The sequence below is a fragment of the Phyllobates terribilis genome, unplaced genomic scaffold (assembly GCF_046119375.1).
Source record: "Phyllobates terribilis strain yellow unplaced genomic scaffold, ASM4611937v1 Scaffold_11__3_contigs__length_659146591, whole genome shotgun sequence".
Classification (NCBI taxonomy): domain Eukaryota; kingdom Metazoa; phylum Chordata; class Amphibia; order Anura; family Dendrobatidae; genus Phyllobates; species Phyllobates terribilis.
In genome coordinates this window covers 631,099,098-631,113,398 of record NW_027362771.1, presented here as the reverse complement: position 1 = coordinate 631,113,398, position 14,301 = coordinate 631,099,098, and the positions used below count along the sequence as shown (strand labels likewise).

The 14,301-nt window shown below is 40.7% G+C and overlaps 1 protein-coding gene across 3 annotated transcripts in view; it reads right to left on the bottom strand.

The window, feature by feature from the left end:
• The window catches only part of LOC141167152 (NXPE family member 3-like), an 82,075-nt gene extending 68,293 nt beyond the window's left edge, over positions 1 to 13,782 (bottom strand). The window contains exon 1 of one of the 3 annotated variants that reach the window (XM_073654541.1): positions 13,644 to 13,782. Coding sequence is in view for 1 of the 3 variants with exons in the window: in XM_073654540.1 (XP_073510641.1) it covers positions 13,179 to 13,229 (51 nt within the window). In the remaining 2 variants the exon portion in view is untranslated. Of the gene's footprint in view, positions 1 to 13,178; positions 13,456 to 13,643 lie in introns of those variants that run through there. The other 2 variants (XM_073654542.1, XM_073654540.1) reach the window with 2 other exon arrangements.
• Between the last annotated feature and the right edge of the window lie 519 nt (positions 13,783 to 14,301).

Genomic DNA, 14,301 nt, shown 5'->3' with positions numbered 1-14,301 from the left:
AAATTGATGTTCTTGGGGTTGGAAGTTTAGAGCTATAATGCACACTGTGTGCCTCGCAGCTGTCATGGGGAAAACCTCTCTTAAGGTTATCTAAAAGCGTGTTTCGATACTCCAGCATGCACGTATCCCTTTCCAGGGTATGAAGCATCTGGCAAAATTTACTCTTGTATCGTGGATCTAACAGAGTAGCAACCCAGTAGTCAGGACTATTTCAAATCCAAAGACTATGGGGATCATGTTGCAGAAAGTGCAGCAAGAAGGCGCTCATGAGGTGGTCTGTGTTGGGCTCTTCCATGAGGTTCAAGCCCATGTTTTGTTGGTGGCTGGGTAACACCGATGCTTGTTTCTTCCGTCCTCTCCCACCAACCACGGACAACAGAGATGGGATCATCCTCTTCAGCTCCTGACTGTTGCTCACCCATCACCTCTTCCTCCACATCCTCTTCCTTTTGTTCCTCTGTTCCTGCACCTTCACTAACAGTTTGCCTGGTAACATGAGCCTCCCTAGATTGCTGTAATCCACCCTGCCTTGGCACCCACCTTGTTATCCCTTCTGCATCCTCCTTTACTTCTTCCTCTTCCTCTGAGACCACCACCTCCTCCTGCAGGTTATTCAAAGTTTGTTCCAGCATCTAGATGACCGGAATAGTGATACTGATGATGGCATCATCAGTGCGAACCATTTTGTGGCCATTTCAAACCTGTGCAGAAGTTTGCAGAGGTCCTTAATCTATACCCTCTCCACAAACGTTATTTGCTCCACGTCCGTAGTGCATTGGTCATGGCTATATGACATGAGATACTGTGTCCGGACTCATTTGTGCTGCAATAGTTGCTGCAACATATGCAGAGTGGAATTCCATCATGTTGGCACATCGCATATCAACTGGTTAACCGGTAGGCCAAAAGACCTCTGTAGCGATGCAACTTGATGACTCGCGGGGTGCTATAAGTGGAAGTAAGCACACAGTATCCAAGATTTAAACAGCAGTGCATCAAGGCCAGGATAATGACGGAGAAATTGCTTTACCACCAGGTTGAGGGCAGGAGCTATGCAAGACACATGTGTGAGGTTGCCCTTTTGTAAGGCCACCACCAGATTCGCACAGCTATAGCATGCGACCTTCCCAAGCTCCAGGTTTAGTTAAGACAGTCATTGCACAAGCTGTCCATAACTCTTGACTGCGTGTGTTACAACTCTCCTCTTAGTTTTTTTTTTAGTTTGCTGGTCACATGACCATTTTGCCTATTTAATCCGGCTCCGCCCTCCTGGCTTTGCTGGACTTCATTTGTATTTACTACTGTTGAGCTAGCTTGTTACTCTTTTGCCGTTCCCTGTTAGTTTTTGCTAGGTCTTTTGACCTCTACGCTTTTTATTGTGTGTTTGTCTTTCACTGCTTCTATTTCTGCTAGGAGGTGTCCAACTAATCCCCGACAGATTTATCACCCGACAGAAACATATATTAGCTTTGTTACGAGAGAAGTTGAATCTCTATTGAATCGGATACAACTAGGAGGTTTTTCTTACAGTAGTAATCTAACCATGAAAGAAAGGGAAGCCCTTAAACTTTTACAGGATGATAAGACAATAGAGATAAAGCCCGCTGACAAAGGGGGATCAATTGTAATAATGGATAGGGAGAGATATATTGGGGAGATAATGAGACAATTATCAGATTCTACAACTTATCAACCATTAAAAGGAAACCCATTGAAAGATATACAAAGGAAAATTGAGATAATGATAGATAGATATAAATTAGGGGGTAATATTGATTCAAAGTTGGCTGATTTTTTGATTAAAGATGATCCTATCACCCCAGTGTTTTACATATTACCGAAAGTGCATAAAACTTTAATTGATCCTCCAGGCAGACCAATTGTGGCGTCCACAGAGTCAGTATTATCCCCTCTATCTATAACATTGGAACACATTTTGACCCCTCTAGTAAAGAAAAATAAATCTTTTTTATTAGATACAGGAGATTTTTTGAAAAAAATTAAAACTATTCATAATATATCTGCAGATGCCATCATTACCACAATAGATGTTACAAGTTTATATACATCAATAGAACATGAAAAAGGATTAAACGCAGTGAGGTGGCTTCTTGAGATTAATGAATTTCCAGGGGTTCAAAGAGATATGGTGATGGAGTTACTAAGGGTGGTTCTGTATGAGAACTATTTTTTATTCCAAGATGTATATTACAAGCAGAAGAGGGGATCGGCAATGGTTGCGAATGTGGCCCCCCCATACGCAAATACATATATGTCATTTTTTGAGGAGCATTATGTCTATGAACATCCTCTATTCAAGATACATGGGAGAGCCTGGTTTAGGTTCATAGATGACATTTTTTGCGTATGGGAGGGGCCACAAGAAACCCTAATGACATTCTATGATGATTTGAATAGTGTATGGAGTGAACTAAAATTTACCATTTCATATAGCACTGAGAGGATAAATTTTTTGGACACTATGGTAATTAGGAATGAGAAAGGGGACTTTGAGACAGATTTATATAAAAAAGATACGGACAGGAATAGTATCTTACATTTTAGGAGTGCACACCCACATTCTGTTAAAAAGGCTATCCCCAAATCACAGTTTCAGCGAGTGACTAGGATTGTTACCAACCCCTCCACCTGTTCAAGAAGAATTAAGGAAATGTGTGAAAATTTTAGATTGAGAGACTATCCTCAACGTATTCTAGATGGGGCATTAAGAGAGGTGGTTACTGATGAAAAAACACGTAGAAGGGATGAATCACGTATATGCTTTGTGAGGGAATATCATCCGGTCAATTTAAAAGTAGATCAGATTATAAAGAAATATTGGCATATTCTAGGGCAGGCATATCCGAATGTGATGGAATTTAATATACCTCCCCTTATCTGTAACAAGAGATTGCCCAATGTGAAGGATAAACTAATACGGGCGGATGTTGGGAGCGATGCAATAATTCCAAGACAAACTTTTCTTACAACAAAAAATAAAGGAACGTATTCCTGTCTGAATTGTGCTCAATGTAGTAATGTAATTAAGGGGGAATATTTTAGTCATCCTAGTACAGGTAAAAGATTTAATATTAAGGGCTTCTACACGTGTAAATCTACAAATGTGGTTTATCAGATAAAATGTCCGTGTGGTTTTTCATATATTGGAGAAACAATGCAGTCAGTAGGAACACGGGTCAATAAAAATAAATCTACTATCAGGTGTGGAGATACTTCGCTTCCCCTTCCATTACATTTTAAGGAAAAAGGACATTCAATAGCCCAATTGAAATATCAGGTGTTAGAACAAATAGATACACCTAGAAGAGGAGGCAGTATCAAAAAAATCCTTTTGCGTAGAGAAGCCTTTTGGATTTATACTTTGGAAACTTTATATCCAAATGGCCTAAATCGAGAATATGATGTTAGTGGTATTATGTGATTAGGATAATGAGTAATATATACATCCTATTTCTCTTTCTAGACATCTCAGATGCGATGAAATCCTGAAGTATCTGCATAGGAACAAATGGGATGCATATTGTACTTGCCATATTTTGTCGGATTAAATAAGATTGAATGCGGAGATAAGACATGATGTAAGCTGGACGGCTTCCCTATGTATTTCTAGGAATCACGGGTGGACAGTTAATTATACTGTCACCGTTAACGAAATAAATAAGGTCTAATTTAGGGAATAGAGGATAACAAAGGATAAATTTAAAAAGTCACTTTTATCTCAGACAACGATCTGGGGGAGGTGAGGATCACTTAGGACATAGATGTTCTCTATTCCCGTATGTCTGTGATTGTTATTTCAGTAGTAGCTTTATATGTAGTTACAATTTATAATGAGATATAAAGTGATATAGAAATAATATGATGAATTTTTTCTACTATGTGAATTGGGATCTATGGGAATATGGCAGTATACTGATCTCTTTATAAGGTATTTATTAATAGAATTATAAAGGGCAAGAGAATAAAAGATAGATTTAGTCACTTGTTGCAGGCTGTTCATGAGGAATCAGTTGTATATACAAATGTAATAAACAGTATTGTTCTAATAAAAAATCCTTTTGAAAAAATCTAGAAATATCAAGAATTTTTTTTCCAGAAAAATGATATAATGTTGAATGTGTTTAATAAAAAGAACATTGAGAAATTTAGATGGCAATATCTTTGATACATTTATGAAATGGAATCTATGTTTTATGAATTTACTTGTCATTGATATATTTGATTCCATGGGAAATATTAAAAAATCCTAAAAACATTAAGGATTTTTTCTGGAAAAACTATGAAATGTTATATATTTTTAGCGAAAAGAATGTGGAGAAATAAAGATATAATGTGGTATATGCATGCAATAAATTTTACAATCTACGATGTATATGGTCTTTGTGTAATTGGGGATTATTTAAATATATGAATTTACTTGTTTTTTTTCATTGTGCAACTTGAGTTTATTATTGCTTAATTTTTTGTATGTTGTTGTAAATTCTGTTATATATAATTTTTTTATTGGTCTACTCTTTTTTTTATGTTAATGAGAATTATGTCATTTCCGGGGATTTGTTTATAAATATTTTGACTGAATGTATTTAACCACAATTGAAAAAAGCCTTGGACAGGCTGAAACGTCTTGTGTGAGTTGTGGAATAAATCAACTGATTATCAACACGTGAGTGCCGGGATTTTCTTTTCCTACAGACATTGTCTTCCACGTGCACCACCCTAGCTATACGGAGTGCCGACTATTCCTTTTTGATTCCAACTAATCCCAGTCCTTAGATCTTGTAGGGATCCCTCCCCCACATCTATAGGTCTGCGTTCAGACTAGCCGAGGACTTTAGCGGGTCTGATCGCAGGATCAGGTTCCCCGTTACATCGTAGGGATCTAGTTTAGTTCTATTGTAGGGACAGATCTCCTGCCTTTCCTTAGTCTCTTAAGCAGATCATAACAGTAAGTCCAGCCAAGTAAAAAAAATATATATATATTTTCTCTAAGGAAAGACCTCCAGTTTTCCTTCATGGTCTTGGTGCAAGATTTGGCTCAACGCTTGCAGGGACTCTCTCTGGAGGTGACCAAGCTCCAACAACACGTGAGTAGCTGTTCTGGAGCGCATTTTGTGGAACCAAAGGTACGTCTGCCTGATCTATTTTTTGGCGAACAACAAGATTTTTTTTCTTTTAAAAATGCTTGTCTATTATATTTTCGTTTGAGACCCGGATCCTCTGGTGATGAATCACAGCGCATAGGGTTCATAATGTCACTTTTGCGCAAAGATCCTCAGGGATGGGCCTTCTCTCTACAACCTAGTGATCCGTGCTTTAGATCAGTGGATAGTTTTTTTTCTGCTTTAGGTTTGTTGTACGATGATCCTGATCGTGTCTCATCTGCTGAGTCTGAAATAAGACGTTTGAGGCAGGGATCAGGTAATGTGGAAAAATATTGTTCTCACTTCCGTCGGTGGTCTGCCAGGTGAGGTGGAACGATTCTGCTTTGAAAAGCTTGTTTCTTGCAGGGCTATGTGAAAGGGTAAAGGATTTACTGATTGCTTATCCCACACCTGGAAACTTGCAGGAGGCAATGCAATTAGCTATACGGGTGGACAGGAGACTGCGTGAAAGGGTTAATGAGAGCAAATCCTCTGCTATGTCAGCTTCGAGTCTTGAGAGGTTCTGTGCTGACAATGGAGAGCCAATGGAAATTGGGGCGATGGCACCCCGCTCTCAGGAAAAAGACCGCCACTTTCTGAAGGCTTGTGTTTCTATTGCGGAAATTCTGGTCATTTTATTAAAAGCTGTGTGCTTCGTATGAAGAAAGAAAAAAAATGGTCAGTCATGCCCGTATTGCCTGTTTAAATTCTAAGGGAGTATTCCTATCTGTCACTACTGCTGCTCAGGATGAATTAATTGAATTTCGGGTATTTGTGGATTGTGGATCTACTCTGAATGTGATTGATGGGGGATTCTTGGAAAAACTTAAATTAGAACCTAAAACTTTGTCATCCCCTATTGCTGTGGTTTCTGTCGATGGCTCTCCCTTGAAGAGTGTTACTCACAAGGTCTGTGAATTTCCCCTCACTATTAATGGTATTCAGCAAGAGAATTTGGATTTGGTGGTATTGGATAATTTGCCTTCTCCAGTAATATTGGGGTTACCCTGGTTGAAATTGCACAATCCTGTGCTGGATTGGTCTACCAATGAAATTAAGTCCTGGAGCCCTAAGTGTTATGACAAGTGTTGTAACGGGCGCATTGCTGCTGTGGATAGAGGGGAATTGCCTGTACCTATTCTGGATTTTTGGAGAGTTTTTTCTGAGGAGGAGTCGCAGGTTTTGCCTCCCCATAGAGACTATGATTGTACCATTGAATTTGTCCCTGGAGCGACTCTTCCTAAGAGTCGTTTATTTAATCTTACTATTCCTGAGAGAAAGGCTTTGGAGGAATACATACAGACAAGCTTGGCAGCTGGTCACATTAGGCCTTCCAAGTCTCCTGTGGCTGTTGGTTTTTTTTTTGTAAAAAAAAAAGATGGCGGTTTACGTCCTTGTCTGGACTTTCATGAGATTAATAAAATTACTGTACGCAAATCCTTACCCACTGCCATTGATTCCCGATTTATTTAACCAGTTAGTGGGGGCCAAGTGGTTCTCTAAAATTGATCTCCGGGGGGCATACAATTTGTTGTGCATGAAGGAGGGTGATGAATGGAAGACTGCTTTTAACACTCCTGTAGGTCATTTTGAGAATCTGGTTATGCCTTTTGGTCTCACCAATGCTCCAGCATTTTTTCAGAATCTTATTAATGATATCCTTAGACCTTTAATCGGCAAAAATGTGGTTGTGTATTTGGATGACATTTTGATTTATTCGCCGGATCTGGAGTCTCATTGTCGGAGCGTACGTGAGGTATTACAGTTATTAATGGACAATTCACTTTTTGCTAAGCTGGAGAAATGTGAGTTCGCTGTACAGAGAATTAGTTTTTTGGGCTACATTATCTCCAGTGAAGGTTTTGAGATGGACCCGGTTAAAGTTCAAGCTGTGCAGGAATGGCCTAGGCCTATTGGTTTGAAATCGATACAGAGGTTTTTGGGTTTCGCCAATTATTACAGAAAATTCATAAAAAATTTTTCTATTATTGTCAAACCGCTGACCGATCTCACCAGGAAAGGTGCTATTGCGGTTCAGTGGACTTCTGAGGCCATTGAAGCTTTTGTGTTTTTAAAGGAGAGGTTCACCTCTGCTCCCATCCTTATGCAGCCTGATGTGACTAAGCCGTTTTTGGTTGAGGTTGATGCTTCTTCGGTGGGGGTTGGTGCGGTGTTGTCTCAGGAAAACAATAATGGAGTACATCCCTGTGCCTTTTTTTCAAAAAAATTTTCCGAGACTGAACTGAATTACGATATTGGTAATTGGGAATTGCTGGCGATTAAACTCGCATTTGAACACTGGCGTCACCTCTTGGAAGGTGCTGAATTTCCCGTTCAGGTTTTCACTGATCATAAAAATCTGATCTATCTTGATGCTGCCAAGCGCTTGAATGCCCGTCAGGCTAGGTGGGCACTTTTTTGCTTGCGGTTTAATTTTTCCGTTACTTACATCCCGGGTACCAAGAATGTTAAAGCGGATGCTTTGTCTCGCAGCTTTTCTCCCATGGTCGGTGTTGAGGAGGAGGAGGAGACCATTTTACAAGAAGGTGTTGTGATTGCTGCATTGGACTCCGTTTTGGAGGATGAGATTCTTAAAGCACAGGAGAATGCCCCATCTAACACTCCCCATGGGAGGTTTTTTGTGCCTAGGACCTTTAGGAGAGATTTGTTTGTTGAGTGTCATGAGTCTCGGTTGGCAGGTCATCCAGGAATTTCTGAGACCAAGAGACTTGTGGGTCGCAGTTTTTGTTGGCCTGGATGGCAGAAGGAAGTCATTAAGTGGGTGCGCCAATGTACTGTGTGTGAAAGATCCAAGTCTTCGCATGCTCCTGCTGCGTGGTTGCTTTGCCCTCTGGAGGTTCCTAGTGCACCTTGGACACATCTGGCTATGGACTTTATTACTGACCTTCCTCCCTCTGAAAGTTTCACGGTCATCTGGGTGGTCGTGGACCATTTTAGCAAGATGTGTCACTTGGTTCCCTTCATCAAACTGCCTTGCGCTAAGACACTCGCTAAGGCCTTTGTCAAGGAGATTGTCAGACTACATGGTGTTCCTACTGACATTGTTTTTGATAGGGGACCTCAGTTCGTGGCTCGTTTTTGGCGTGCCTTTTGTGACAGGTTGGGAGTTCATTTGTCATTTTCATCCGGATATCATCCTGAGTCTAATGGCCAGACAGAAAGGAAGAACCAGGATGTTGAGCAGTTCTTGCGTTGTTTTGTGGCAGACAATCAAGAGGGGTGGTCTGAGTTTCTGCCACTTGCTGAATTTGCTCTTAACAACCATACATCCTCTTCTGCTGGGTGTTCGCCTTTTTTTTGTTGTTCTGGGAGACATCCGTCTTTTGGGTCATTTTCCAAATTGGTTTCGGCTGTGCCTGAGGAGGAGAGTTTTTCCGGTGATTTGGAGAGAGTTTGGACGGATGTGCGTGGTAATCTTCAGGAGGCTAACAAAGAATCTAAGAGGTACTTTGATAGGAAGCGGCAAGAGGTTTTGTTTGCTGTTGGTGACATGGTTTGGTTGTCCTCTAAGAATCTGCGATTGAGGATTCCTTCGAAAAAATTGGGTCCCAAGTTCGTAGGGCCCTTTAAGGTACTTCAGATAGTTAACCAATCTGCTGTTAGGCTGGAGGTTCCTACGTCCTGGAGGATTAATCCGGTGTTTCATGTTTCTCTGTTGAAAAAAGCTGATGTGTCGGATGGTGACGCCTCTGCCACTGTTCCTCCGATGGTGGAGGACGGGGAATATGAAATTTCCCGCATCCTAAATTCTAGACGGTATAGAGGGAGTTTGCAGTATCTCGTCGCTTGGAAGGGTTTCGGACCTGAGGATAACTCATGGGTGAGGGCGGATGATGTTTCTGCCCCCAGAGTTGTCCGAGCGTTTCACAGGAGGTTTCCTGGTAAGCCTGGGCCTAGGGGATCCAGAGGATCCTCTTAGAAGAGGGGGTACTGTTACAACTCTCCTGTTAGGTTTTTTTTTAGTTTGCTGGTCACATGACCATTTTGCCTATTTAATCCGGCTCCGCCCTCCTGGCTTTGCTGGACTTCATTTGTATTTACTACTGTGGAGCTAGCTTGTTACTCTTTTGCCGTTCCCTGTTAGTTTTTGCTAGGTCTTTTGACCTCTACGCTTTTTGTTGTGTGTTTGTCTTTGACTGCTTCTATTTCTGCTAGGAGGTGTCCAACTAATCCCAGTCCTTAGATCTTGTAGGGATCCCTCCCCCACATCTATAGGTCTGCGTTCAGACTAGCCGAGGACTTTAGCGGGTCTGATCGCAGGATCAGGTTCCCCGTTACATCGTAGGGATCTAGTTTAGTTCTATTGTAGGGACAGATCTCCTGCCTTTCCTTAGTCTCTTAAGCAGATCATAACAGCGTGACTGTGATCTCCAAGACATATTAATTTTAAGACTGCCTGATTGCGGTGAGCCCTGGCTGCGCAGTACAGAGGTGGTGGGGATTCGCTCTACACTATTGGAATGCATGTCTCATTAAAGGGAATCTGTTACTCCCTGGGACTTATCAGACCTCTAATATGGACATATAGGTGATAGAAATTTAAATCCATACATACCTGCTTGCTTTGATATATCTTTTTATAAAATCCATTTTTCTAGGCATGGCGACCGGGGGACGCCAAGAAATGCTTGCCTACCTACTTAATTTAAATATTCACATATAAATTTTGGAAAAGAAAGCGCATGGATGTCATTTACAAAGGGTTGTATCCTGAGACAACACAGTCCCTACCCCCACCTCCGATGCATCAACTTCCTACAATGAAAAATTGCAAAGCAACGAGATGGCTGAGTATAGGTGCTGTGGCAAAACATCTCCTTAAGGAGGAAAAAGCCTGCTGGGCGGCATTCAACCAGTTAGAAAGATTGGACACCTTTCTTGTCATGTCAGTGAGTGGTTTCTCAATTACAGAATAATTTTGGATAATTTTCTGGTAAAAATTAGTAAAACCCAGAAAGCGCTGTAATGCCCTTCAGTTTCTTGGAACGGTCTCAATCAAGTACAGCACGGATCTTCTCCGGATCCATCCGAAAATCTGATGATGACAACAGGTACTTCAAGAACTACACCTCCTGGATTGCAAAAACACATTTCTCTAGTTTGGTATATAGTTTGTTATATCTTAATATGTGTACTACCTGTTTAATAAGATCCTGATGCATTTGAAAATCGGGTGAGTAAACCAAAATATCATCCAAATAGACCACCACAAACCTGTCCACTAAATGATGGAAAATATCATTTATGAAATGCTGGAACACCACATGTTCATTTGTAAGACCAAAAGACATAACCAGAATCTCAAAACGCCCCTCAGGGGTATTGAATGCCGTTTTCCATTTATCCCCCTCTAACCAGATTGTAGGCTCCCCTTTAATCAAACTTTGAGAACACCATAGCTCCCACAACCTCATTGAATAAATCTGGAATCGGAGGGAGAGGTTACAGATTTTGGACAGTAATTTGATTCAAATCCCAGAAATCTAAACAAGGATGGATACCCCATCTTTCTTCTTCACAAAGAAGAACCTGGCCGCCACAGGCGAAGATGAGGGTCTGATATGTCCCTTCTCCAGAATGAAAGGAAGGGAAATGTTTAAGCAGTTGACAGTAATCTCCCCATTCAACAATTTCCCTGGATTGCCAATCCACTATCGGATTAGGTTTCACCAACAAGGATTGACCCAGTACAATCGGAGTGGGAAGACCCTCAAGGACATAACAAGGAATTACCTCATAATGAAAAGACCTCCCCATCAGTCTTATATTATGTACAATCTGAGTCAGAGCTTTCTGTGCAAGTGGCAATGAGTCAATTGCATAAATAGGAATGGGCTTAGTCAATGTATAGCAAGCAAACCCATGAGTTCTCACAAACCCAGCATCATCCATGCTGACTCCAGCTCCACTGTCAACAAACACAGAAATTTTCTCAGTCCTACTATCTAGCAGCGGAATATTGGCGCCAAAAATTACAAGCTGAGATATGGCCTGCTGTAGGTATCACATTAGTAACAGAAATTCGATATTTATACTCTGGACGAGCTCTGGATACAGCTGAATTTCACCGCCAGAAAATTTTAAGTTCAGATATGGCCTGCTGTATGTAGCACTTTAATAACAGAAATAATTAGACTTTCAAAAGATGTACTCCTGCATGGAACACAATATCAGCAGTGCACAACAGAGTTCTATGCTGGAATGTTGCCTGCTGTCTCTGTCTGGACCACACTAATAGAAAAAAAGTCCTAATAAAGTCCTAATAAATACAGTAGTGGTAACACAATCATTTCCCGCACTTTTACTGAATTGCTCTGGTGTCCGATCACGAATCCGATCATGCAATGTTGGTGAGGAATTTGAAAAAACTAACATTTTCCGAATATGTTCACTCATCTTTAATTGTCATATTCTGAGAGCTGTAACCTTTTTTTTTTACTACATGAGCCATGAGCCATATTAGGGCTTGTTTTTTGCGGCACAATTTGGTGTTTTTATTTTTATTTTTTTTATTATTTATGTATTTATTTATTTTATTTTTTACACATGACTTTTTGAAAACTTTTCATTCAATTTTCAGTATGTTGAAAAAGTGACATTTTTGTCATTTTTTTTTTAAAACTTTTTTTTATGATGTTCTCCATATGGAATAAATAACGTGACCGTTTTATAGTTCAGGTCATTCCAGGTGTGCCGATGCCAATTATGTATAAGCTTTATTTTATTTATTTTTTTTAATGTAACACAAAGGTTGAGTTTTTATTGGCAAGGTGGCTTTTCATGATTTGTTTGTTTTGTGTGGGGTTTTTTTTTTTTTTTACTTTTTTCTTTATATTTTAATCAATATTTTATTTTTACTTTTTCATTTAATCCCACTGTGGGACAGGAATATTTTTTTTATTTTGATCACTGGTCTCATACACTGCAGTCCTGCAATGCCTGAGACCTGTCAATTCTATGGTGAGTCAGCCTGTTGGAACCAGCTAATAGCTGGGTCTAACAGGCCACATTAACCGGGGGTCTTCAGAAGACCTCAGGGTACAATGACAACGATCAGCGCCTGAGATTAATAGAGACTCCTCTGTTCACTGAGAATAGATGATGCAATGTCCAGCACGCATCCTCCTCTCTGCAGGGCGGCCCAGCTCCTCTCCCCCGCAAAGAGGTAAAGTTAATCACAGGCATGGATTGATGGCAGAGAGAGTAACTTGAACCTGACTCGCTGTTGCCCCACTGCAGTCTGGCAGCCAGCGCCCTGTAATGTCAGACAGGTCACTCGTAGCTGATGCCGGCCATGCTTGTAGTTCTCCAGCCAGCAAGGAACAGGTGTGAATACTACAAACACTTAAATCACACGACAGTTAAAGCACAAGATCCTGGGCAGTTTAACCCCTAAGATACTGCCTTCAATAGTGATTACAGCAACTCTGAAGAATAGATTGTACAGTATCAAAACAACACATGGATTTACAAAGAAAGATGATTTTTTTTTCTATTGTCTCCCTTTAATTTCTAAATATTATGTGCTCCAAAGTTGCTGCGATTTTGGTGCCAAAACCTGAGGAAGTTGTATAAGGTTTATTTTTAAACTTTATCAACATGCACAAGAGACAAATGTTCCATGACAAAAATGCAGCAAAAGTACAGTAACAACCTGCTTTTTTTTAATCAGCTTTTTTATTGCCAAGAGAGCAGGTTTTGATGCAGAAAGAAAATGCAGCAAAAACGCAACGTGTGAACAAAGCCTTAGAGTCAATTCCACTGGTGGGGTTACACAAGGATTCAGCAGAGATACTAATGTCATAGATCTTCCTCTGGTGTGTACTATGCAGTACATAGTTAGAAGAGTATACGATGGAGGAAATATACACTACAGTGCGCTTTGTGCTTAATTGCAGGGTGGCTCTCCGGTGTCTATCCCACGGGTAGGTACTCGGCACCCCAGTAAAGCAAAAGCTGATAACTCATGTAAATTGTCCTGTATACTAGACTTACCCCTGTGAGGAGAGAAACTGTGCACACTGCAACGAACGCCAACTTCTTCATTGTCCCCTTGTGACCCACATCTGCTTAGATACCGAGCCTCAGTAATTCATAACCTTCACTTCATCTCAACATTGGTGGATCCAAAGAGCTCCAGTCAAAGAGCAGACAGATCTCACCCTCCACATTAATAATCAGATCATAATAAACTTATTTGGCCGCTCCCATCTCACACAGTCCTCCAATTGTAACATAGTGACACAAAAATCATGTTACTATGTTACAATTGGAGGACTAACTCAGAAAATACTCTAATTAGCTCGTAAAGAGGGAAAACTAATTAGGGGCTGACAGGTTATTTCATGAAGATGATTCACAAACAGGATAAGCAGGTTTCACTTAATATCCGAGAACATGAGCAAAAACAAAGAAGATACAAGTCATCTCGTAGGACGTCACTTTGCTTGTGTTACTTACAGATAACAAGGTTTGATGTCTGGAACCAAAAGAAGTCCAGTTGCATAAGGCACATTTTCTTTCCCCTGAGTTAATAATTGGTAAAGTGAAAAAAGATTCAAGCCCATCGAGTTCAGCTAGTAATCCTTACCAAGACCATATATGTAAGTAAAGAATTAGTCCTGGGCAGAAACTGGCAATGTGTATTGTTGGGCATATTCCTGGTGGGCTGATTTGTAGGGGCACTGCCTGCACAGATACCAACCCTGCAAGTTGCAGTATCTATATGTTGAAGGGCTGAAAAAATTGTGGTGACATCATAATCATAAAATCATAGTCCACACAGCCACCTCCCAGCTGAAGTGTGCTGCCTATAAGTGAACAGAAGGGGACGAAAGAGAGGAGAGTGCTAGTCCCCATATCACATGTGGGAGGGGTGACAACAACAAGACGTCTGGTGCTAATAGGGAAGGACGGTTTAGGGGTGTGTTACTGCCACTGAGGGAAGTGAGGGCAACAATACTACTAGTGAGGAAAGGGGACGTAATAATACTATAAGTGACTGAAGCGGGAGCAATTATACTACCAGTGAGGGAAGTGGGGGCCATAATAATACCAGAGAGGGAAATAGGGGCAATATTATTACCACTAGCATCAATAGTGCTAGTGAGGGAATCTG